This window comes from Delphinus delphis, chromosome 1 (assembly GCF_949987515.2).
Source record: "Delphinus delphis chromosome 1, mDelDel1.2, whole genome shotgun sequence".
Taxonomy (NCBI): domain Eukaryota; kingdom Metazoa; phylum Chordata; class Mammalia; order Artiodactyla; family Delphinidae; genus Delphinus; species Delphinus delphis.
In genome coordinates, this window is record NC_082683.1 from 29,464,338 (window position 1) to 29,489,818 (window position 25,481).

The following is a 25,481-nucleotide window of genomic DNA, read 5'->3' on the forward strand; positions in this document are numbered from 1 at the left end:
AGTCTGATGCAAATACAAGAGGTCTACAAGCCTCAACATTGTAAGTTCTGAGGTCATGAGGGAGAAGAGTGGGGAAGCAGGTATTTCGGCACCGATGAAGGGGGCTAGAGCAAGGCTCCGGGGAGGCTTAGGGACGGTTGTAACACACTGCCTGGGTGCATCAGACGAGGCTTTCTGGAAGAGGTGAGACGTACAATAGCACATGAAGTATGAAAGAAAAAGAGAAAGAAGAAACTCAGCAAGAGGCCAAAGAAGGGAGGGCACAGATGGGGAGCACAGAATAGAAGCACGGGAGTCAGAAACAACCCTGCCTGCCTTGAGCTGGTGATGGTTCTGCGGGTGAAGTGGCTTCTGTCTGGCTGGGTGAAGGGAGGGGTCTGCCGGTGGCTGGGGACTGGGCAAGCCAACCACAGTGTGAAGACCTGAAGGATGGGGGTCTTGTCATCCACCCTCGCTGCCCAAAGAGGGGGTACTGAGGGCTGTCCTTGTATTACTCGCAGCTGCCAGGAAAGGGCACCCAGGGGGGCCAGAGAATCCAGGTGCCCTGGCTAGAGGAATGGGGGATGGGCCACGTGCATGAGAAAGGGGAGGGACTGGGCTAAGAAAGCCCTGGGCTAGAGGAATGGGAGCCAGAGAGCCTCACGGACTGACAGAGCTGGGTAGAGCCTTGTCCCAAGCTGGTTTCCCTACCCAGCCCGCTCACCCCATTTTCCGCCCAAATCTGTATAAAGAGATTCAATAAATACTCCTGAGCACCTACTATGAACTGGGCACTCTGACAGGTCTCTATGTCCCTTATTTAAAGTAACATCAGCAATCATGACGACAATGTTGATGATATCGGCCACCATCTACGAATGCTTCCTCTGTGTGCCTCACCCCAGGTTCTGCCTCCTCATCTACAAAGTGAGGATAAAGTCTTTACCTCTTACATCTGCTGCATTAAGTGACCGGATGCCTGGAAGATGCTTAGCGCAGTGTCTGGCACGTTGTAAGCCTTCGAGGGGAGGGATCACTATTATTATTTTCACGAATATAGTAACATTTCATCAGCTCAGAGTGCTGGAAGCAGAGCCCAGCCAGATCTGCGCGGGGCTGCCACTCCCACCCCTGCTGCCATAGTCCTGGGTATCAGTGACCCCTGCACCCGTCCTGCAGGCTGAGGTCTCCCTCCTCCCACCACACCTGCCAAGGAAAAGGAAGGCAGCTCCACCCTCAGTGGGAGAAGGGGTTTCAGCTCAGCCACAGGGAAGCTCCTGGCCCCTTGGAGGCTTCTAAGGGAAAAGCCAAGACCAGACGGAGCCCGTTTCTCGAGTCTCCCTGCCAGGCTGTCAGAGAGACCAAAGACGCACTGAAGGCCTGGCTGGGCAGAGGCTACGAGGGGAGCAGCCACCACCACCACCACCCCCTGAGGAGTGCTCGCTGCCTCCAGGAGACGCAACACGCCTAGGGTTGTCTGGTCAAACCAGGGAACCATGAAATGGGGCTGGAGGCCCAGCTGAGCTCGCAGACAGCGGATGTGGCATCCATCGATGGAGGACTCAAGAAACAGATGCGTGGGCTTCCCTGGTGGCGCAGTGGTGGAGAGTCCGCCTGCCGATGCAGGGGACACGGGTTCGTGCCCCGGTCCGGGAAGATCCCACGTGCCGCGGAGCGGCTAGGCCCGTGGGCCATGGCCGCTGAGCCTGCGCGTCCGGAGCCTGTGCTCCGCAACGGGAGAGGCCACGACAGTGAGAGGCCTGCGTACCGCAAAAAAAAAAAAAAACAAAAAAACAGATGCGTGGCCCCGGGAAGGGTGGCTCATGCCCGTCACGGCCTGGGGCAAAGGGGATGCCCCGGCCTCTGGGGAGAGCCCTGGACCAGGAAACAGGACATTTGTTCTTTAACCAACCCTCCATGCTACATCGTCCTGTCCTTTCCTACCTGGACTATTTAAACAGCTTCCCGATGCCTGTCCACCTGCCCCCAGCTTCCAACCTTACACCTGCAGTCACATCACATGGCCACCAGGATGACTTTTCAAAGCTACAATCTGGTTTTGTTGCTCCCCTTCATAAAGTCCTCAATGGCTCCCCAGTGCCCTGGGGCTAAACTTCAGCCTGCTTGCCTTGGGTTACCCAGCCTTCCATACCCCCACTACTCAGGCCTTACTTGTTTAACATGCCCTCTGTTTGCTCCATTCACATCAGACTTGCTTGAGTTTTTTAAACACTAGTGTCAAACATATGAAATTGCTGATACTTGACCATGTTTACCTCCAAAGCTCATAGAGTTTCAACTTAACACAACTGTCTGTGCCTTGAGCATTTGTACGTGCTGTTCCCTCTGCCTAGAACATACCCCTCACTCCTCCCCATCGCCATCACCTAACCACCGCTTTCTCTTCCCTCAGGTCAAAGCACAAACGTCACTTCCCTGGGGCAGCCCTTCCTGATGTTCCCCTGGCAGCCTGCACTTCCCTCTGCAACACACTTTGAGCTCGTAATGACTCTTCTTTTAAAAAATTTTATTTATTTATTTTTTATATAGCAGGTTCTTATTAGTTATCTATTTTATACACGTTACTGTATATATGTCAATCCCAATCTCCCAGTTCATCCCACCACCACCCCCTCCCCACTTTCCCCCCTTGGTGTCCTTGTTCTCTACATCTGTGTCTACTTCTGCCTTCCAAATTGGTTCATCTGTACCATTTTTCTAGATTCCACATATATGTGTTAATATACAATATTTGTTTTTCTCTTTTGGACTTACTTCACTCTGTATGAGAGTCTCTAGGTCCATCCATGTCTCTACAAATGACCCAATTTTGTTCCTCTTCATGGCTGAGTAATATTCCATTGTATATATGTACCACATCTTCTTTATCCTTTTGTCTGTCGACGGGCATTTAGGTTGCTTCCATGCTATTGTAAATAGTGCTTCAATGAACATTGGGGTGCATGTGTCTTTTTGAATTATGGTTTTCTCTGGGTATATGCCCAGTAGTGGGATTGCTGTGTCATATTATAATTCTATTCTTAGTTTTTTAAGGAACCTCCCTACTGTTTTCCACAGTGGCTGTATCAATTTACATTCCCACCAACAGTGCAAGAGGGTTCCCTTTTCTCCACACCCTCACCAGCATTTGTTGTCTGTAGATTTTCTAATGATGCCCATTCTAACTGGTGTGAGGTGATACCTTCGTAATGACTCTCTGATGTCTGTCTTTCACTACATTGCAAGCTCCATGAGGCCAGGCTCACATATGTCTTGCTCACCCTGCAGTCCTGGCAGCTCACAGAGGGCTGGAATACAGCATGTGCCCAGAAAAGGCTCACTGCACGTGTGAGAACGACCAACTGCATGTGTGAATCAGAGGACAAAACTCTACCTCGACCAGCTGTGTGACTCTGGACCATCCATCTCTCTCAGACATCAGTTTCTACATCTGCAAAAGATGGTCACCATCCCTACGTCAGAGAGACGTGCAAATTAAGTGACATCGGGCATGCCAATGTATTCGGCATTATACTGCTCGTAATTGTTGATGGGCCCTCCCTGGAGCTGGCTGCAGCCACCAGGCTCCTTTCTGACCCAAGGGTACCGCCAAGGGATGAACTGCTGTAAAAGACATGCAGGGAAGGGTCTGACTTTAAGAATATTCTTTGCAACCACCATGCAGAGCTCAGCCTTAATGGAGTTTATGTAACCCAGAGCAGGCACAGTCCTGGTCTTTTAGGGAACTCAGAAAGCCCGAATTGTTATAGCATCTCTAACTGCACAGTTGAGGATACCTAGAATTTCATATATTTCATATGTGTTTTCATATATATTCCTCTGAAAGGAACTCAGAGCCCCTCTGAAACATCCCAGGCCAATCTGTTCTTGAACATCTCCCATAGCAAGAAAACTTCACTATGCCCAAGGTATCTCACTTAATCTTCAAAGATCACTGACTACAAGACAGCTGGTGTTGAACCAAATTCTGCCTTCTTGGACCATAACCCTACTGGCCTCAATTCTCTCCTGGGACCTATAGGATCAGTCTGCCCCCTCTTCTATGCCGCAGTCCTCAAAGATTGAGAGATAACCCCTCCTGACTTCGTCTCCAACCTCTGGTCTTTGAGCATCCTCTCTGGCACTCAGTCTCCACACCTGTATGACGGGAACAGCACATGCTACACCTCACTCCTCTTTGGGTGGGGCTAAGACTGATGAGGAGAAAGAATTAGCATCTTTGCTCAAAGAGTGAGGCTGCAGGAGCCCCACCCCTTCCTTACTACAGGCCTCAGATCCAGATCTGGGATCACATTAGCTCCCGGAAAAAGCTGCCTTCTGCTGGATGACTCGGGCTCAAAGGCTGTCCACTCCCCCCAGCCTCTGGGAGAAATTGATACCTACACGGATAGATCACGCCCATGGATTAGGTAGATAAAGAAATTGATTATTCCATAAATCACTGTCTCCATGAAAAAAAATCCCAATTTTTTAAAAAGGAAAATATTATAAATCTGTCCAAACCCATGTGAGTGAAAGTGCAGCCGTTTCAGCTTAATTGTCTGAGAGCTCCTTTGCTACAGCCCCAGGGAAAAGAAGCCCCTGAAGCTACTAGCTCCCAATTATCTCACTCTGTAGATGTCTCCTCCCAAACCCCATGAATGGCCAATGTCACATCCTGGGTGAGATGGCTTTACACGGCAGCAGGAAGACTCTGAATTGGCCACAAAGAAGAACTTCCTCACCAAGGAGACAGAATCGGACCCTTTGGAAACATGAAAAATTGGATACTAAGCCCTGTTAACCTTTTCCTTCCTACTTACACACGTACCCACGCTATCTAGGAAAGTTAAGTCACTTCTACCAAGAGACCGAGAACTGGCCAAAATGAACCTTGGGTGGGGCTTGAGGATGGGGTTTGACGGCTCAGGGGTGAAAAAACTCGCAGAACAACATAAATGATGAAATGATTTAGGAGCAAGGGCAAGAACAAGGGCAGGACTGAAGGGTGAGAGGGAAGAGATGTGGCTTCCCAGCTGGCTCTACTGTGTGATTTTTACCTTGTCTCTTGTCTTCTCTGAGCCTCAGTACTCCTCCCCAGAACACGGAAGAACAAGGAAGATCTAAGTACAGGGCTCTAGCCTGAACTATATGAACCTAGCTGTTCAAGGAACCATGGCTATCACTTAAGGTCACCTATTTGGACCTACCATGAGGCCATTCAGATGCCACCAGGTCCAGAGATGCTGAGCCATCCCCCCAGACCCCCGCTATCCCCTGCCCTGTGTACTCTGCAGTACACAAGAGCGGGCGATCCAGAAATGTTTGGTGAATCAATGAGTCAGCCCAAAGAGCATGTGAAAAAGACAGGAAATAAACACTAAATTACAAGCAGCATAAAAATAGCCACATTTCCAAAGCAGATTTTTCTGATTCTAAGAATCCAAGCAGGAGCAGCAAAACCCCCATCCCCTCTCACTAAGATGTCTCGATCCAGGGTCCCCGGAGTAGCCTTACTCTTTCCTGCCCAATCCAGATCTTTCTATCTGCAGTATGACTTCAAGGTGTCATCTTGCCTCCTTAAATCCTGGGAGCCCATTTACCTAAGCTTCCCTCCTTGTTCACAGGCCAATGCCAATCCATCAGACTCTATCTTTCTAATGCTCTCAGCCTCCTATGCCCTTGGCTTCGAGTCCAGGTGTTTCAGCCACTCTCCGTACCCCAGCGATGGACAAAACTCCCCCTTTCTCTGAGGTATGCTGAGGTCGCTCATGGCGTGACTTTCCTGGCTGGGAGAGACCTTTGTCAACATGCAGCCCGATCACAAGGCTTCTCAGACACATCCAGGTGGTGGGGCACCTGTTTCTGCCGGGGTTCTTTGGGGATGCCACAAAGCTGTGACACATTTAATTCCCATCACCTGAACGAGGAGTAATTTTATTTACTAGCAGAAAACATGGCTCTATTATAGGTATGCACGGCTCCACGATTCAGGAAATAATAACACACAAAATACTTTTAAGAAATCACATTTAGCGGGATAAAAATACGTAACTTATCCTACTTACCAAATGCAATGTGAAAGATGGTGCTGACACGCTGAGCAAAGATGCTTGGTATCAGGTGTGATATTTGACGGTGGAATGTTCACTCATTTTGTCGTCTGCTACTGCTCCCTAGCAGACAAGCCATACAAGGCACCGAAGGTTTGAGAACAATTATGTGGGAGGGAAAAAAAAGGAGAAAATTCTATCCATTCACTCCATTTTCTTTTACTGTGAGCAACTCGATTTGAACGACCACAAATAATCGTTCTTACTAGCCTACTGTGCACCTGTTCAACACCTCAGTCTGGTTTACGAACGGCAAAGTCCTAGAGGAATAGCATTTGGAAAAAGAATGCCTGTTTAGCAAGACCTTACAATAACCACATAGCCTCTACTGTAAGAATCAGCATGCAGGTGGCGCCCACTCACTTACCCCAGGGCCTGGCTGCTCTCCGTGGTGCTGAACGCAGAGGTTGCGGTGGACCTTAATTTCCCTGCCGCTCCCAGGACTACACAGGGTGTTATCATTATCTACGAGCTTTTATAAACACATAGGAATGTGATTTGTATCTCTCCCTCAATGTGAAATAGAGGTTTTGTAGGTCTGTTTTGCCACACTGAAAAATTTAGTCTCTTAAGACTGCAAATTTAAGGCTTCAAATGTGTGCAGATTTGTGTGTGTGTCATAGGAAAGTGGATGCGATTTTCTTAATAGACTGGGGGTGGGTCAGGGACCCATGTTTTCATCTGATTTTTCCATGGCTCACCAAGGGATGTGGCACAAGTCACTTCCCCTTTTCATTCCTCAGTCTCCCAACCTGTGAGAGAAAAGAGTGGGGCAGGTTCTGTACTCCTGTAGTTCTGACATTCGGAGTGCCTCCACTTGTGTTCTGGTTCTTCCACGGACTCAGAGACTGTCAAACAGGGTGAGTTTGCCTGGCCTCCTCCAGCACAGGAAGCCTTTCTGGATCCAGAGGAAGAGACGAGGCTCAGCTTCTCTTGTAAGAAGCCAGGGATCCAATCTCTCTGCTCAACTCTCCCCCAGCCCTCAGTCCCCATGGACCAGCCATAACTAAACCTGAGAGTTCACCCATATTTTATTTACGGATTCGATGTTACGAGACAAGTAAAATAGACGGCTGTCACCTCTATTAAACTGAGCAGGAAAAATGGTCATGTAGGCCACAGGCTCTTTCTGCTCACAATGTGTCACCTGTTTCCTTGGGGAGAGAAGCAAGAAAGAGGAGGTCCTAGTCTCAGGAGGGGAAGCTCGGTGCTTCCCTGCAAACCTGTCCCACCCTCACTCTCAGCTACACGAATTCTGTAGACAGGTCAGCCCAGTCAGCTGGGAGTTGGGACCATCACTTAAGCCCTCAGTTTCCCCACTGATCCAAAGTAAAGTCACTGTAGTCACTCATCAGGCTTGGGATAAAGAATGGCTGTGGAGCCCCACTTTGGGAAGCTTGTGCCTGAGAAGCAACCCTTCCATTGGTCGTCCCTTACAAGTACACAAACACACACACACACATGCACACGTTCACACTCGCTAAACCCACTGTGGATGGCGTTTATGCTCCCAGGGTTAAATGGCCCAGGCTGACTGTCTATACAGCCTGACTCTCCAGGTTAACTGTCAACACCTCACTTGACACAAACCTGTCATGTAAACCTGTTGTCTACACATCCCGGCAGGATCCAGTGATGTGGCGTAAACAGGAAAAGGAGAAGCCTGACCTGTGGCTGGTGGTAGCACAAGTGGCACAGCTACAGTTCTGCCTGGAAGCTAATTGAGTGACCCGTCTGTTGAGGATGGAACCGCAGAAGTTCTCTTCCATGGTTCAGTTCCCAGAGGGAGCAGCAGAGATGCTGAGGGGCAAATGGGAAGGAGAGAGGGAAGACGTCAGAAAAGACAGGAGGATCATGGTCTTTTCTTTTGCCTCTTCTTGAAGTCGACAGCTTGTGCCTCTCTCGAGAAGAGACTCATCATGATATGAACCAGACAATGGATATAAAGACGAGTTCTAGGCCTGAGAAAGAAAGGCCCACTCCCCTAAACACTCCAGCTGTGCCCAGCAGACCTCACGGGAGAGGTCTTGGCTTAGAAGGTGCTGAACCGATGGAGCAGAACACCACCATGGACAGCATTAGGACACTGACTTCACAGAAGAATCTAACAGCGTCTTTCATGAAATCCTTGTTGACAATATGGAAAAAGTGTTGAGCTGAATGAGAAGGTTAGGAAGGTTAGGTGGACTTATATTCAAATGACTGTATGTATCAAGGCATTCACTGATTTAACAGATAGTTATTAATCACCTACTGTGTGCCACACACGATGCTAGATGCATGGGGAAAGTGGTGAATAAGCCAGCTGTGGTCCACGCTTGTCTCTAAGAGAGCTTCTCTCTAAGGTAACCAAGAATTACAATTCAGTAAGTGCTACGACAAAGGAAGTTCAGGGTGCTGCGGTGACTCACAGAAGGATGTGGGAGTCAAGAAAGGCTTCCTGGAGGAATACATGTTTGCTGAGACCTGAAGGATAACTAGAAGTCAGCCAGAAAGAACAGCAAGAGAAGAGGCCAAGTGTGAGGGAAGGCACAGTGCTTTCTGGGGACTTGGATGTTTGGTACAGAGGAGCAGAGAGTGTGTGTGAGGCAAGGAGGGACAGTGCATGAGTCTAGAGATGCCAAGCACGGCAGGTCATAAAGGGCCTGAAAGCACAAGGAACCCAGTGGGATTTCAAAGCTGGTTAAAGTGTAGGGTAGTGGATCTAAGACCACTGAATAAGCCAACAGACTCTGACATTGGTTATTTCCTGCCTAATGTGTTGATGGCAGGGATGGCTGAAGTGAGGGAAGGCATGCTCGTCCCAGGCTCAGATGGCACGAAGCATGCCAGACGACAGAAAGGAAGCCACAAAACTCCACTGTCCACATCTGCGGTTCCCAACCTCAACCACACTGCAGGCCAATAACCACTTACTTCTCTATCACAGACCCCTGGAGCAGGCCGAGGCGGAAGAAGAGGGTGAAATCCATGCCCACCTCCCAAGGATGGACAGATGGGAACAGGCTTTGGTGGTCCAGAAACAAAGAGCCAGAAAAACTGCCTGAAGGTTCAATGATAGGATTTTCCAGGGATAAATGACAGGTCTTGCCTTCAGCCGCGAAAGATCAACTGCCACAGAGAGGATGAGAGAAATGATAGATGGGCAGCGGTGCCTGCATAAAAGACCTTGTGATCTCATGAGACCACCAGCCCTGTGTAAATCAACAGAGTGAAACGGCTGCAGAAAAGCCTGAAATAATCCGGGGGTGTTAAGTAGACACCAACGCTGAGATGTGAGGAGAGGATGAGTTTACTGTTTTGAATACATAAGCAGGACTGTGGTCAGCTCTGGACACCATGCTGAAAGAATTCGTTATCTTTAGTCCGGAGACATGCCTTTACATTTCTGTAGGGTTGCACTGTGGGACAGGGCGCAAATCCAAACCAGAATCCGGGGGCGGCATGAGCATAAGATTAAGAGCAATGGATAACATTTAGTGAGCGCTTACCATGGCCGTAGTCTAAACACGTTATGTGCATTAACTCATTTAATCCTTATAAAAACCCCGTAAGGCAGGTATTATTATTATTATTATTATTATTAGAGATTAAATAATTTGCCCAAGATCACACAGGTGGGAAATGATGGAGGCAGCCCTCAAACTCAGGCTGCTGGATTCCAGAACCTGTGAGCTTATCCACGAGTTAGATTGCTAAAATGTATTCAGAACTTCCTTGGGGCCAGTCACGTTAATTCTCACAATGATCCCATGAAGTCAAATCTATTACTATCCCCATTTTACAGGTGAGGAAATCTAGGCTTAGAGAAGTTAGGTGACTTACCCAAAGGGACACAGCCTGGAAGGAAGGAATGAGAGCTCAAACTCAAGACAGATGGATTTCAGAACCAATACTCTCAACGTCCAAGTCCTATTGCCTTCCCCAGAACTGCAGGAAAACCAATTTCAGGGGAAATTTTGCAACAAAGATTGGAGTCGGCCCGTACGTTTGCAGTAAAGAACAAAGCACAGTTGAAAAGCGGTGAGTTTCCTGTTACGGGTGGTATTCAAGCAGAGACGAGATATCCACCTATGGGGGGCAGGGGGGGTCCTCCAGTGACTTAGAACAGTGGTACTTACAGTGTAGTCCTCAGATAAGCAGCACCAGCATTCTCTGGGAACCTATTAAAATGCAAATTCTCAGGCCTCACCCAGACCCACTGAATCAGAAGCTCTGGGGGTGTGGGCCCCAGCAGTCTGTATTTTACTGAGCGCTCCAGGTGATTCTGATGCATGTTAATGTGGGAGAAGCAGAGGCCTAGACTGACCCCCGGGGTTCTTTTCAGCGTGGATTCTGTGATTCTTCACCACAGACAGGAAATGTGATGCCTGGAGCCCTGGGAAGGCCTTGGCTCCCTGCTTCTGCTTTTCCGCCCAATTGGGCAGGCTTTTTGGAATAGCATATTTCAGTTCTGCAAAGCAGATGCAGGAAGGCTTTGCAGAAGTCTCTCTCGTTCCTATATTTAAAGAGCTCATCCCTGCAGTGGTTCTGAGAACTCTATAAACCCCCTTCCATCGCAGCCTGTCTGCATCAGTCCCTTTAACAGCACAAGACTTAATTGTCTCCTATGGATTGGAACCCTCTTCACACAAACTGGAATCTTAGCTCCATCTCCCTCCTCTTTTTCCCTCTGCCTTCCTTAACCACCATTCAGCACAGCACCAAAGGATTTGAAGTGGAAGCTGCCACTCCCCCCCAGATATCACTCCATCTCATTATCTCCGATCTGTTAACATCACCATGGGGACTCTCTCCTCCCCCGCTTTTGTGGCCTCATTACCTGGTGTCTCCCAGCAGAGCCAGCAGTGTCTATCCCCTGGGACCCAGCCTCCAGCTGCAGACCCTCTCTGCACTGGCTTGCTCCGGAAGCAAGCTTGGACTCCACATCCAGGAGGACTGATCAGGACTCCCCGGACCAATCCCTCAAGAGCATCCCATAACCAGGGTCTTCCCAGCTCTGCATACATGCAAAACACATTTCAGTTAAAACGCTGCACATGTAGGGAAGGACCAAAACCCCGTGGGCTTCAGGTGTGTGATAAATAACAGGCTAGGAGGAGTCTGGGAGCTTCTGGACATACAGGAGCATCCTCAGAAGAGCACCCCTCTTGCTCCCTAGCAGGGAGCAGGTAACTGTGGCAGGTAACGGTCACAGGCTGCCGGGGACATCCATTCCACTGCTGGGCGTATGGGTATGTCAGAAATGGGCAGATACCGTGTACTGAGCTGCATGGGGTACTGATCACAAGGTTGGCACAAGGCAGACGGTATATAAGAAGCAGATAGCCTCGGAGCTCCGAGGCTGATGGCGGAGGCACAGTCTCCACTGCTGGGGAATCCTTTTCCTCCTAACATTTATTACCAGGCACTGTGCCAAGAGCCTTACATACTTTATCTCCTTTAATCCTCACAACCAACCCCGTGAAGACCCTATAAGGTTCAACCATATGAAATTTTTATAGGTCAAATACGGTTTGACCTATAAACCATAGCTGAATATGGTTTAACCCAATATTAATATTTCTTCCTTGTGGATGAGGAAATGGAGGCTCAGAGGTGAAGTGACTTGCCCAAGGTCACACAGCTAGCACGTGAGACTCCCACTCAAACTCAGATCCACCACATCCCATCAAACCCGAGACATACCATCATCACGTTTTAAGGTGCCAAGAAAGAAAAAATCCTGCACGTCAACTCGGACTTGACACGTCAGACACAGACTGATGTCGGAGATGTGAAAATGTGGGGCGAAGAGTCAATCTTAGAATCAATGAAATATATTTTTTGACACCAAAAACTTCTTTACTAGAGAAAGCCCTGCACATACCCACAAGTATAGCTACAGCCAAGGCCAGTGAGCATTCGTGAACAAGGTACAAAGGTCAAAGGAAGCAAGGAGAGGAACGTGGGAACCCGAGCTTTGTGGGGAGGGGAGAGCCTGGCTGGCGCTGAGGTAGTGTGGACCCTGCCGGTAATTCTGAAGGAAATAAACCAAGGTAAGGTGGGGGCCGGGTGCTCAGGGGCCCAGCAGCTATAAAATGTGGCTGAAGGGAAACAAAAGCAAAATCAGAATGACCCGTTGTCCTCAAACCTAGTGCCCTTGCCCTTAATCCAGTCTTCTCCCCTCTCTCAATCACGCTCAATTAGGATTTGGTGTCTGGAGCACAAAGAGAAGCAGAAGAAAACAGGGACTTCAGAACAAACACAGGTGCTAATAGGTACAGGCCAGTGAGGCACCTGGAGCACAAAATTTAAGGAGGTGCTCACTGTCACGTTCAGTCATGCAAGAGCAGGGTCACCACTTGACCGCCTCCTTAAATCCTGCTCCCCTGCTGCCTCCCTCACCTCACCCCAGTCCCGCCCTGTGCTGGAGTCAGACTCCTCTCCTCCAACAAAAACAAGAAGAAATGCTGGCATTTGAACAGCATTTAAGCTTTTTTGAAATGACATCCCATCTATTTGACTCCATGAGGCAGGAAGTCTCATCCCCACTTTACAGATGGGGAAACTGAGGCCCTGGAAAATAACATGACCCCTCCAATCGTGCCTGTTCTGAATCAGTCACTTCTGTGGGCACTCTGAGCAGTGCAGTTTCCCCACCTCGAGAACAGGTCAGTCCCTGCAGCCACCATAACCCAGTCTCCCTGTGTCCCCTGGAAGAAGGAACAAGGTGTAGGAGAAGGGTAGGCGTGGGCTCTCCTCTGCTTTTGCAGACGTGGCATGGGGAAGGGGGGACTGGGCAGCTCTTGCACCCAGGTCCCCACATCCAACCCACAGTGTCTGCGGGACAGCAACACATATTCCTGGGCCCAGTGTCAGAGGACCTTACCCTCCTATTGTCCACCAGTCTCAGTTCACAGCAATGCAGGCTCTATTTAGAAGGTTGGAATGTGGCTCTTGCTTAAAAATAAAATGACCATAAAACCTATTAGCCTGGAAAGGATGTTGGAGGGAAGATGGGATTGGGAAGGAAGGGAGGACAAGAACTAATTTGCTGGCCACCTTCTCTGGCCAGGCCACTAGCTGAAGAGGATGAAGGGAGACACAGACACAGGGCCCTGGGATTTCCTCAACGCTCTGATGATGTCTTTGAGGACAGCCTGGTGGCTGCCAGGGTGACATGTAGGCTGGAGTTTCCAGAGTAGAGGGATTCCTGTGGGTGGACTGAACACAACCAAGGGAGAGTCCAACCTTTATTTCGGGCTCAGATTAAAGTGTTAGGCAGAGGGCTTCCCTGGTGGTGCAGTGGTTGAGAGTCCGCCTGCTGATGCAGGGGACACGGGTTCGTGCCCCAGTCTGGGAAGATCCCACATGCCACGGAGCGGCTGGGCCCGTGAGCCATGGCCGCTGAGCCTGCGCGTCCGGAGCCTGTGCTCCGCAACGGGAGAGGCCACAGCAGTGAGAGGCCCGCATACCACAAAAAAAAAAAAAGTGTTAGGCAGAGTCCAGACGCCTGGACAAGTTGGGGTGTAGTCAGTGTACAGTTATGCGTTGCACATGCGGGAGGGGTGGGAAAGACCATTCCTATCTTTCCTCTACAGGAAGCATAACTACCACTTGGTCCATCAGCAAGGAGAGTCTGACAGTGAAAACCGGCACTGGTAGGGTTAAATGTTGCAAAGCTCATACAGCCCAGGCCTCTGAGGCCGCACTCAGCACCCAGAACCATGGGGGGAGGGGCGTTGCACTCAGCACCCAGAACCATGGGGGGAGGGGGCGTTGCACTCAGCGCATACGAAAATCAGTGCTTCCCATCTTCCGACTACACAGACAGTTAAAAGCACAGGATCTGGGGTCAGGCCGGCGGGAATTCTTATCCTGCATCCACCACTCACTGGCCACGTGATCCTGGGCAAGTGACCTCACCAAGCTTAGCTTCCTCATCTGCAAAATGAGGATAATATCTGCAGGGTGTTTGTGAAGGCTAAACCAGATGGCGAGGGAAAAAAAACGCGACAGCTACATGTCTCGAGCACTTACTAGTCACATCACCAGTCACTGTTGGAAAAGCACAGTCCCGGGCAGCTAGTAAGTGCTCAATAAACCAGGGCCATTGCATTGCGGTTGTGTGTTGTTTTCCTATTTTGATTTCGCTCCAGACCCAGGTGGGGTCCCAGGCAGGAGACTTACGGCCACCTCAGCACAGGCACACTGCCCCCTGGCGCTGCTGCTGGGGAATCAGCACCTGCGAGAAGAGCTATTCCAGCGAACTAGTCCAAGGCCTGTCTGCACCAGGCCCGCCCCTGGCCCACCTGTCCATCCAGAGCTCCCCGGGAGGACAAGCCAGGGCCCGCTGGGGGCAGGCCCCAGAGGAAGGGCCGTGCTCCTGGAGTTTCAGTCCTCTCTGCTGCCAGGCAGGGCCTGGGGAGCCCAGGGCTCCTCTCTGCTGCTGCCCAGCCAAGGGGGAACATCAGCTCTCTTGGTTCCCTCTGGAGGGTCCTGACAAGCAAGGCAGGGCGCAGGCGGAAGCAGAAGGAGGCAGAGGCTGGGGCAGCTGAGTGCGACAGCCTGGACGAAGCCTGGCCTCAGCAGATCCGAAACAGTGCCAGTGGTGGAGCACAACCAGGTCTTCCCCTAAAAGAGCAGCCCTGAGCCTCCTCTGCATATGACCTTGCACGCCCCCACCCCCGAGGATGGGGTTGTTCTTGTACCCATAGGGCATCTGTGCCTCCCCCTCCCCACGGAGGTGGCTGTTTCCTGGGGCAGGGACGCGGGGCCTGTGGGAAGGTGGGGACTCATCTAGCTGTGAAACCTACAATGGCACTGGCAGGGAGGCTCACAGGCCCCATGAAGGATCCTAAAGGCAGCCAAGCAGCCTTGCGTTTTGAAGGGTGGGATGAAGAGCTGCCCCTCAGAGCGCTTTTGAAAGAGCACAGTGGGCTGGACTTCTGAAGTCAACTGTCATGCCGGCAGCAGGGGGATGCGAGTGACCTTGGAAGGGCCTGGTCGGGACACTGTGCTGGCTCACCCCGCATCAACCACCTCTAAAAACCCCAGATCATCCTGACGTCAAAAGACTGTTTAGCGCAGTGCGAGGCAGGCATCAAGAAGAAATGAAACTCCAGCTCGAGAAGGAGGGAAGCCCGGGCTGACAGGAGCAGCTGGGCTAGAAAGTGGAGGCAGAAATTCCGGAAGTTAATGCTTTTTAAGGCCCCTCGGGCCACTCCCAGGTCTTGTCTGAAGCTATTTGCTTCCAGGGGGGAAAACCCTATTGATCTTCATTCAGCGCCTGTCTGCTCAACACGGCGGGATGTTTCAGCGCATCACCAGTCACTGTGAGAAATTTCTCATTGTTTTACGCATAGCAGCTCCCAAACTCAGGAGACGAACGTTCAGGACCATTCGGATGAACTGATCGCAGGAGATGCAGACAGGGCTGACTTGGGAACTCTGGGCGAGGGGACCTCATGTCCCTGGGACAGACTGCAGTACCCGCTACCCCGCGCCACCCTCCTCCTCCACCCCTGCCCCCAGCTCAGGCTCAGAGCCTCGAAACTCTTTTGCTCTCTCTGTAGATGCTCGGAGGGGCCAGTGCTGAGCCAGCCTTTCCCTCCCACCTCCCACCCCTCCACACACACCTGCTTTATGTCTCTGCAGCCATTTGGCTCGGAACCTCCCGCCCCACCCCCCATCCCGGCTGGCTAGAGATCACCATCGTCCACTCGAGCTCCCCAGCTACCGCCCCACTGTCTGTCTCCCTTTTCAAATTCCAGGCTGGCCCTCTATCCTACAGTATGTATGTAACACGAGGGATGATCTAGCCGTGAAACCTACTGTGGCACTGACAGTCCCCACCAGCCTGCACTAAAGGGAACTTTGAAACCACAGAATATCCCCAGCCATCACGGCCAACTCAATAGTTTACAGATGGGAAAACTGAGGCTCCAGGTGGGTGGGAGAGTGTGATTTGACCAAGATGGCTCAGGAAACTGGTGGAAGGCAGAGCAGAAAACCCGGGCCTCCTGGCTCCCAGCCCAGGGCCCCTCCACTTCAGCTTCTAGGTCACGTAACCAGGAAATCCAGGTCCCTGCATGAGGCCACTGAAGCACTGAGAGGACCCATGCATTAAGCTGCTTTCTGTGAGTTAAGACGGGGATCCATCTGAACAATAAGAACGATGATAATAATAATAATAAAATGTTGAACAATATGCCTTGAAAACCTTCAGTAAGCAACGCTTGATAACCACACGCAGAATACATCTTCCGCATATTCATATAAAATAATCAATGATCACTTTTTTCCTGCAGACTACAATCCAATTACAGTCTCTCCCTCGCTCTCTTCCTTACTCTCCTTTGTTACTTGCAAACCATCCAAGCAATCAATGCCTTGACCTCTCCCTCTGATAGACACAATTACAAAACGACAGAGCAATGCAATTCATCTATTCAAGACGGATTGTTTGAACACTCTGTCATACTGCTGAGCTATCCATCTCCTCGTCTAAGAGGAAATTTCAGTCCCCAAAAAAAGGCACAAAGAGAGGGAGGAGGTACGCTGCTCCCCGGCCCAGAGAGCCCCTTGCACACCTGCAGAAAACCCCTCTCCCAGGCTGGTGCTAGGCGACGCCTGCCTGCTGGGCAAAGATTCGGCTGTCAGCGCAGCCAGCTCAGGCACCAGTCTTGGGAACCAGAAGCACCCAGCACACGCCGGAGCCCAATTTCCAAGGCCTCAATTCCTGCGGCCCTAGCCAGAGCCCTGAGATCCCAGGGGTGGGGAGAGAGAGAAAAAGGGAGATGGCATCAGGCCCAGCCAACATGCTGTGTTTGGGTTTCAGCATGAGATTCTCTGCGTGTGTGTGTCTCTCTGTGCCACGTCCACTGTAGCCCCTGGCTCCAGCTGAGACTCCAGCCTGTGCTCAGAAGGACAGACGTTCAGCTCCCCAGGAAGCTCCGGAGAAGCCCAGGGGCCTCAGAGCCTTCCCATCCTCCATCCAATCCGGCACAGCTCCGGCAGTCACGTTCGGCCTCGGCCCAACACCCCAGTCCTCGGGCTGGGAATCAAACGGGGCAGGGCTCTTGGATATAAACGGCTTGGGCCAACACGCTAATTAATCCTGGGGCTTAATACGAAGAAGATTAGAAGAGAGGAGGGCTTTGCCATCCTTAATTGCATTATTACGCGGTGAACCCAAGAAAGGGCGGGCAGCCTTCGGGCTTCCCCTCAGGGCAGTGAGGAGTCCTCCAGTGCAAGTCAGTTTCACAGTAAGAGGGAGCGGGTGAGGATACATCATCCTGCCCCTCCTCAGCTCAGCCTTCCGGGGCTTCCCTCACCTGCTCCTTCTCTTCCTGGGCCCCCAAACACTGCCACCCCTGACGCTGGGCAGGAGCGTGCCCATCCCACCCCTGTGGAGGAAGGACCACGGAAGAGGGACCTGCAATGCATGGGCTGCGCGCATAGCACCTTTTGGGTCCCCCTCTTTTCTCCCAAGGGCACCCTACCATGCAGGCCCACAAAAAAAACAGAGGGAAAGAAGCAGGGAATAAAGAAAGAACTGGCCCACTACTAGGGGGCTGCCTGCTCCTGGAATGGTGACCCAACTGGGCGCTGGGGCAGGCAAAGGTGCAGAGATAGAAGAGATATTTTTGTCTTGCCAGGAGCAGACTGGGCTGCAAAGGGTTAAGCCTGGTCGCGAGGGCTGTCCCCAGAGTCGGGTGCCTGGATTCCTCTGCCTCCAATGTCTGCCTGCCAGGGTCCTGGGCGTAAAGAGAAAGACCCCAGGGTGGGCAGAGGTGAGGACTGTGCTCTACCCTCGTCCAGATGTCCAGTTCAAGAGGATCTGGAATCCAGGAGAGAGACAGATTTCTGACTGCCTCCTAGGAAAACCTCAAGTGGAGAAACCAAGCTCGACACTGGTTCCCTACACCCCCTCACGGTGCCGGCAGCCCAGAGTCCGAGCCTAGATTAGAGCCACAGGGGAGGAAGGTGGTCCTGGCTCAGCAGAGCTCTGGCCTCCTTGTGCCAGATGCTGGTGGTGGCGCCTCGCGAACCCAGGCGGCCCAGGTCTCCGGCCTGGTGGCGGGCGCAGGGCCTGCGTGGCGGAGGCTCCCGCGTGGCCAGACCGGGCCCAGCCCTGGCGGTCTCGGGCCTGGAACACTCGGAGGCATCCCGCACAGCCCGGAGCGCTGCCTACAGGATGCCTCAACAAAGTTAAAACCCCGAGTAAGAGACTCTGGCGAGAAGAGACGCGGGGACGCCAGAGCCCCAGAACGCCGCACGCAGCCCCGCCGGCCGCCGCCAGTTGCGGAGGAATTTCGGCTAACTTTAAAATCCACTCGCATCCCTCTTGTCGCCTTTTCTGGCTGCGCTGGGCGGGCTCCGTCGTTCCCGTCCCCCTGCCTGCGCTGCCCCAGGCGGAGGAGAGGCCTCGGCCGCGACGGGTGGCTGGAGCGACCGGCGGGGGCCGCCCCTCCCCTGCCCCGCGCCACGGGGCTGAACGGGGGCCACCGAGGCCGAGGGCAGCCACCGGGAGAGAAGACCGGCCGCCCTTGTCATGCGAAGCCAGATCCTGCGTCCCCGCCGCGGCCGCTCGAGCCCTGCCCCAGGTGGGGGCGAGGGGCCCTCGGGGAACGAGGAAGGAAGAGAAGTTGGCGCCTTCCCCAGGGGTGCCGCTTCGCGGAGAAGCCGGGTCCCAGAACTCGGTCTGCGGCCGGTCCTGCTGGCAATGGCCGGGAAATGCGCCCGCGACTCGGGCTGGGACCGGAACGCTTCGCTACACTCTGCCAGCTCTGGCCTCCCAGAAGCGCGCCAAGGGCCCCTCGCCCGCCGCACCCCGGCTGCCTCCTGTCCAATAAGTAAGGCCCATGACCCCGGCTTTGGAACTTTGTCCTCACCGGGACGAGATGGTGGTCACCCGGCCCCGGCAGCGCGGAGAGAGGGTGGGAAATCTCTTGGGATCGCGTACAGTGGCCCCCCGTTCCCGCCCCCGCCCGGTCGCACGGAGACCCCCGGCTCCGGGGAGCCCTTACCGATCCGGATGACGTGGGGCATCCCGCGCGAGTCCGGGATCCAGAAGGCGCACACGAGGAGCCCGGCCCAGTATTCCCAAACCAGACTCCGGAGGCGCCGCCAGGGAGCGGTCATCGTTGGGCGCCGCCGAGCGTGCCCGGGGCGCGGCCGTGGCGGGCTCCCCGGGGCGGCAGCTCTAGGCGCGGGCGCGCTGCAGCCTCCGAGGCGCCGCCTGGCCCAGCAGCCCGGCTCCTGAGCGCCGCTGCGAGTGGGGGGCGCCCCGCGGCGCCGCGCACATCTTACTGGGGGGCCGCCCCGCCGGCGCCCGCCCAGCCCGGCTGCCGCCCACGGGCCCCCCGCGGGAGAGGCTCCTGGGCTCCGCTCGGGCTCCTTTCGGACTCGGCTGCGGCTTGCGTCGGCTCGGCTCGCGCGCGGGCTCCCACCTGCCCCGGCTGCCGGGCGCTGGCGGGCGGGCTGCACGCGTCTCCGGCCGCTCCTCCTCCAGCCGCCGCGGATGCTATCGCCCGGGCTCGCACAAAGCCCCGGAGTGGAGTTGCACGCGCGCACACTCTCCCTCCCAGCCCCCTCCCCCGCGCCCTGCCTCCCGCCTCCCGCGCCGCCCGCCGCCCGCGCTCCCTCCGCACACTCCCCCGCGCACACACACTTCACATTCACACCCGCCGAGGCGTACACCCGCGAGCTCACACCTGGGCGGGGAAGGGGACCCGGGACCCGGTTTGGGGAGACGGCCGGATAACGAGGGCTCTCCTCGCTTCCCAGACGTCCGCATCCGCCCTGCCGCCCCCAGTCCCTTCGACTGCGAGGGCACGGAGCCTGGGAGCCGGGCGTGGAGCACGAGAGCTGGCACCGCGAGCTGGGAGACGGCGGCAGCCTAGCGGCCGGACAAGCTGGAAGAGTCGCGCCCGCAGGGAGCGGAGGAACCTGGAGCCTGCCGTCTGCGGAGTCTCGTCTTCCAGCTCTCACGCAGCCGTCGCTGGCTGGACGGCGGCGGCCGCAGACTGACCCAGGAACCGGTTTCCCTCCCTAACCCCATCCCTCGTGGAAGCAGAGTTAGAGTTGGGGCTGGGACTCAGGGGAGACGGAATTCAAAGCGGATTGTCCACGCTGGGCTAGGGGAGCTGCAGGAGCTGGTAGGGGTTGGAGAGCCCAGGCCAGACCCTCTGCTGTGGAAAGCAGGACTGGACCATGCACCACAACTATAGGGGCTTGGCAGGAAGATGGCTAAATCCTTAGATGCAGAGGGGCGGCTGAGATGCACGCTGGTACTTCCCGTCCCTCTTCTTCAACTCTGCAGGAGGGGCTGGCCCCCTCCCCCACTTCTCCTGAGAAAGAATAAACAGAAACTGTAATTTTCCGTGGGGTGGAGCAGGGCCCGTGGGGGAGCAAAATAGAAAGGGTTAAAAAAAAACAACTTGTTTATTAGCAATAATAAATATTTTTTTCAAGTGGCGCTGGGTGTCGAGGGAAGGGAAGGGCTGTGGAGCGAGTCTGGAACAGGAGGCAGCGAAATACGCAGTTAGACGAGTTTAATGACCTTTTTGACAGAGACAGAGTGGTGCCCATACAGTAGATAAATAAACGGATCTGTCACCTGGCAGCGGCTAGGCTGCGTGTGAATTTATTTTTCTCATTTAAATAATTTGATCTATTCCATCATTCCAATCTCTCCCATTTGCCAGCTGTCTGGTAAAAGCATGGTCCCAAACATCTGAAAGGCAAATCTTTAATTTTCTTACAAATAGACCATGAGTCGGCCTCTGTGTGGCCTGTTCATGTCCCGGTCTTTTCTTTCCCTCCCTGTCCAGGCATAGGAGACTATGGCATTGTGTGGGGGTGTGAATACTGCAGCACGGCCAATCCTGCCGCTTGCGGAGGGGCTCCCTCCCCCCTGAAATGGGGGTGACTGTGGCTGTGGAAGGAGCAAGAGGGGAGATTCCCAAGGATCTCCTCTCAAAAAGGGAAAGAGGTGCTCTTGAGGGCATCCCCCAAAGATCCGCCAGCAAATGAAGGTTACCATTTTTTTTTTTTTTGCCAGACTTTGGGCCTTCCTCATCCTCAAGCGGGAGGGGTTGGTTTCCCAAGCAGCCACTGAAAAATGTTGCCCGGGGGACCAGAGGGAAGGACATGCAGACCAGAGCCAGAGAAGCAGCAGCTGCCCCCTCTTGATAGAGAGTAACGGGCCCCAGTGGACACCGGCAAGGAGGAAGTGCAGGAGGAGGGAGCAGAAAGCGCCGCGCCCCCAGGATAAAGCTGAAGGAGCCTCTTCGTTCAAGAGTAGACGCTCCAACCCCATCACTTATCAGCTTCCACAGCTGGTTTAGTTGCTCCAAGGAACCAGAAAGTCCAGGCTGTTCACTAAGGAAGAAAATTCCAGTGCCCTGATAGGGAAACGGAAAGGGAATGGGCAGGATCTGAACTCAAGGCAAAGGATGCAAGGCTAAAAAGGCATCACCAGCAATGCCCAAGGATGGTTAGGGGCTGGGTAAGGGGGAGAGAGCCTGGATGCTAGGTCTGTATTGGTTATCCTGCAGGCAGCCTCTTGCCATGAGAGGGGCAGGGTGGCGGGGAAGCTGAAAAGCAGAGGGGTGGAGGTGTGACTCCAGGCAATGGGCAGATCTGCACCCCAGACCAGAGCCTGGGAAAGGCCAGTGGGAGAAAGAGAGATGAAGGGAGGGGACCAAGAAGAGGAGGGGCAGCAGCCTCCAAAGATGCCGAGAAGGACAGTGGTGCCACAGAAGTGAATGTAGGAAGGCAGAGGGGCGATCTGAGCATCCCAGGGCGTGAGAGTGTGGCCCTGTCACCCGCAGCCCCCTCAGCACCCCCGGGGAAACAGCATCGGCGGGCCCTTGCTCCTGCTGCATCCCACGGTGGTTGGGAGTTAGCCAGCGCTGCGGAGGGAGGCTTTCCTCTGCTGCCACGTTGGCTGCGTTGGGAAAAGCCTCCAGCTGCAGAGGCAGTGGGGCTCGGTCTGCAGGCCTGGCCGCCCAGCTGGAACCGCGGGGTCAAAGGGAAGCCGGCTTCCCCCAGCCGAGGACAGGGCCTTATTCTGGACCTGGCTGCAAGTCACTCTGTAACACAGAGGTCTCCCCAAGCTGACAGCAGCCGGCTGCCTCCCAGTCAGGGGAGGGTGGGAGGCATTACGACAAAAACATTAGCCCTGATAATAATGACCACTAGTACTTAGTACATGTTTTCTGTGTTCCAGATGAGGTACCACTCAGCACACCTCATATGCATCCCGTCATCTAACCGGCTCACAGCCCTCTGATAGGATCTGGGTGGTTTTTGCATTTTCCAGTTGAAGACTCCGAGCCTCAGAGAGGTTGAGAGGTCCAAAGTCACACAGCTAGTGGGTGACGCTTCTCCTCCCCCTCCCTCCCTCCCTCCCTCCCTCCTTCCTCCTCACTCCTTCCCTCCTCCCTCTAGGTATATCACTGCCCGGCTCTGTGAGTGGGGAGCTGCGGTCCCCGTGCCGGCCTATCTGCACCCTAAGCTTGCAGGCCTGACCCTTGTCCTATCCCACCTGGGCTAAGCAGGGGACAGGCTCTAGCAGAAGATCCTCATCACCTCTGCTGGAGACCCACTGGGGCTTCTGGCTGCTTGTAGAAACGCTAAGGGTGGAATAGGATTTGTGTCCTTTACTAGAACAAACTGGGGAACTCCTCCATCCCCAGCTCGTGAGGAGGAACCCGCAGACCTCTCTCCCCGCCGTCGTGCACCTCTCCGGGCTGCCTTGCCACCAGCAGGCACCAGGGCTGGCAGGATCTCAAGCTGCATCTCCGGGGATTGGGAGCCGCCAATCCCGGCTTCTCGAGTTGTTGGTAAACAAGTCTACCCACCAGCCAGGCCTCCTCTCCTCACTCCCCCTCGAGGCAGTCAGAGCCGGATTTATGAGGCCTCCCAACCTCATTCAGACTAATGAAGCTTTTCATTCCAAAATAAAAGGGGCCACTGTCTGCAAGGACAAGTTCTCCCGCATTTCATTAACATCCCCAAAAACGGCTGAGCTGGCCCAAGTCGCTGCCATTGAGATTCATGTCTCCCACCGGCTCACAGGTGGGGATGGGAGAGGAAGGAACCCTAGGCTGCTGGCCCCCTCCCAGCCCCTCCCGAAGCTCCTCCCCTGCTTCTGCCCGGTGGGAGGGGGCCCCCAGTGACGGCCAAGCCAGCTCGTTTGGAAGAGTCCCCTGTGTGTGTGTTTTGCGTAGACGGGTCCACTCCATCCCTCAGTCCCCTCACAATCGCGGTGAGCGACGAGGCCCTGGGCTCGAGTTACGAGATTCGTGATCTCCGCTTCGCCAGGAAACCACCGAACACAGGCATGCGGTTGCTGAGTGCAGATTCCTAGGACTTGAGTGCCCTCTGCTGAAGCCTGCCTACCTTCCTCTCCCTTCAGACTGCCCGGCAGCGGGCGGGCTGCTGGCGGGGCTGGACGCTGCAGCCGGGGCTCTCGCCACTCCCCTAAGCGGCAGCTACACAGCAGCCCGGTGCCAGTGCGCCCTCAGAGGGCCCTGGTGAGAATGGGGGGAGAAACTACCTTGCCCCCGGCTCACCCTGGAGGGCAGCCGGGCCAAGAAGCTGCCAGCCCTTTGCCTAATCTTTGTCACCTGCCCGAGCAGGAGGTGGGGGGGGGCGGGAGAGGCCTCCCTCATACCCACTTTTTGCTTAACAGCATCCCGTCCTCAGCAAAGTTCATCCATGCCAACCACAAGAGCTAAGACTTGGCCCTTCTCAGGACACCGGGACCTGCCTCTTCACCCAGGGATGGGAACCCCTTCATCACCCTGGGGCGTGTGTCCCTCCTCCCTGTCCCAAGGAGGAAGAGGCACTGCAGCGGCCGGCTGCCACCTGAGCAAGCCCTGTGAGGGTTGCATCACCTTAAATTTTTGTCAATAGTCAAGCAAGTTCGTTCCCACTGAAGTCAATTACTGTGTTTATTGTCAGCTTAACCCGCTGCTGCGAGTTATTTCTCAGCAGTGAGGGGGACAGGTAGGCCAGCCACCAGAGATCTGTTATTTTCCTGACATCTGCATTTCAATAGTTTGGGTGCAGTTCTGGTGGAGAAGTAAATGCTAAGGCAATCCTGTTTGTATCTCTACATAATGGAACGGTCTCCAATGGTTCGGAAGCCGAGGGGGTTCTGCTGCTGCAGGGGGAGGGGGGGAGAGGAGAACTGCCCGTGAAACCATCACTTCCCCGGGTCTGCGGGCCCCGGTACCAAGGGTGGGGGTGATAGTCACTTGCTCCCTCATTGGAGTCATTCAGTCATTTCCTGATTAACTTATTCATGGGATCCCTCGGTCATTCACTGGACATACCTGCAGCCACACTAATTCATTCATTTGTTCATAGGTCATGCACTCAGTTTTTCACTCTTTACTGACTCATTTACTCAGTCCCTTACCCATTCATCCTCTCATCCATTCATTCAGTCATTCCTAATTCATTCAACCACCTAATTCCTCTTTCACTCATTCATCCATCTATTCAATCTTTTGTTTAATTATTTGCTCGCCTATTCCCTCACTCATTTGCTCATTCATCCCTCACTCATTCATTGGCTCACACTTACGCACTCATTTATTCATTCATTCATTTACTTAGTCATCTACCCTTCCATCAGTCACTCAGTTGGTCACTCACCCAGTGATGTACTCAGCCCTTTGCTCAATCACCCACTCACTCAAAGACTCACACGTTCATCCACTCACTCACTCATTAACTCTGCCATTCATGCACTGCCTCCCCCGCAAGACTGGACAGACACTGCCTGCTTCTCTTGTCCTCAGCCTTCAGCGTGAGCATCAGATACCATCCAACCTCATGGCACAGCCCAGGGCACCCCAGCACTGCACTGAGCTCCCCAGTCAGCCACCCAGGCTTCATGGCCCCTTCAGAGCACCCAGCTCTCGTATCATCCGCTTTATCATGAAATTCAGCAACCTTCAGGATTCAGCTGACCTACCTGACCCTGGAGTTGGTCTGGGCATTTGACTTGCTAGCAAAGACCAAGGCCCAGAAAGCCCCAGAGCCAGGGTCTAATGATGGATGTCACATTAGAGGTGCCCCATGATGCTACCACACCGAGCCAGAAGCCACACTGGCTTCCAGTCACATGATCTCTTTGTCCTTGGAACAACCAAAAGATGAAGAAATGGGCTTAGAGGAACCAAATAACTTGCCCACAGAGAACTTGCTGGGGTTGGGGGTGGGGCAGAAGCAGGGATGTACTTGGCCCAGAGTGATGGGGTGGGGAGGTAGATGAGCAATTGAATGATGGGAGACTAAGTGAATGCATGAATGAATAAGTGAGAGAAAGCAGATGAATGAACAAGTGAATGAATGAATGAACGAATGACCCGCGCCCAACAAATA

At 53.7% G+C, this 25,481-nt stretch overlaps 1 protein-coding gene across 2 annotated transcripts in view; it reads right to left on the minus strand.

The window, feature by feature from the left end:
• GRIK3 (glutamate ionotropic receptor kainate type subunit 3) overlaps positions 1-19,249 on the minus strand; it is a 235,930-nt gene extending 216,681 nt beyond the window's left edge. For both annotated transcript variants that reach the window (XM_060003821.1, XM_060003812.1), the window contains exon 1: positions 19,106-19,249. In XM_060003821.1, coding sequence (XP_059859804.1) covers positions 19,106-19,220 — 115 coding nt within the window. In that variant the 5' untranslated portion in view covers positions 19,221-19,249. The remainder of the gene's footprint in view (positions 1-19,105) is intronic.
• Between the last annotated feature and the right edge of the window lie 6,232 nt (positions 19,250-25,481).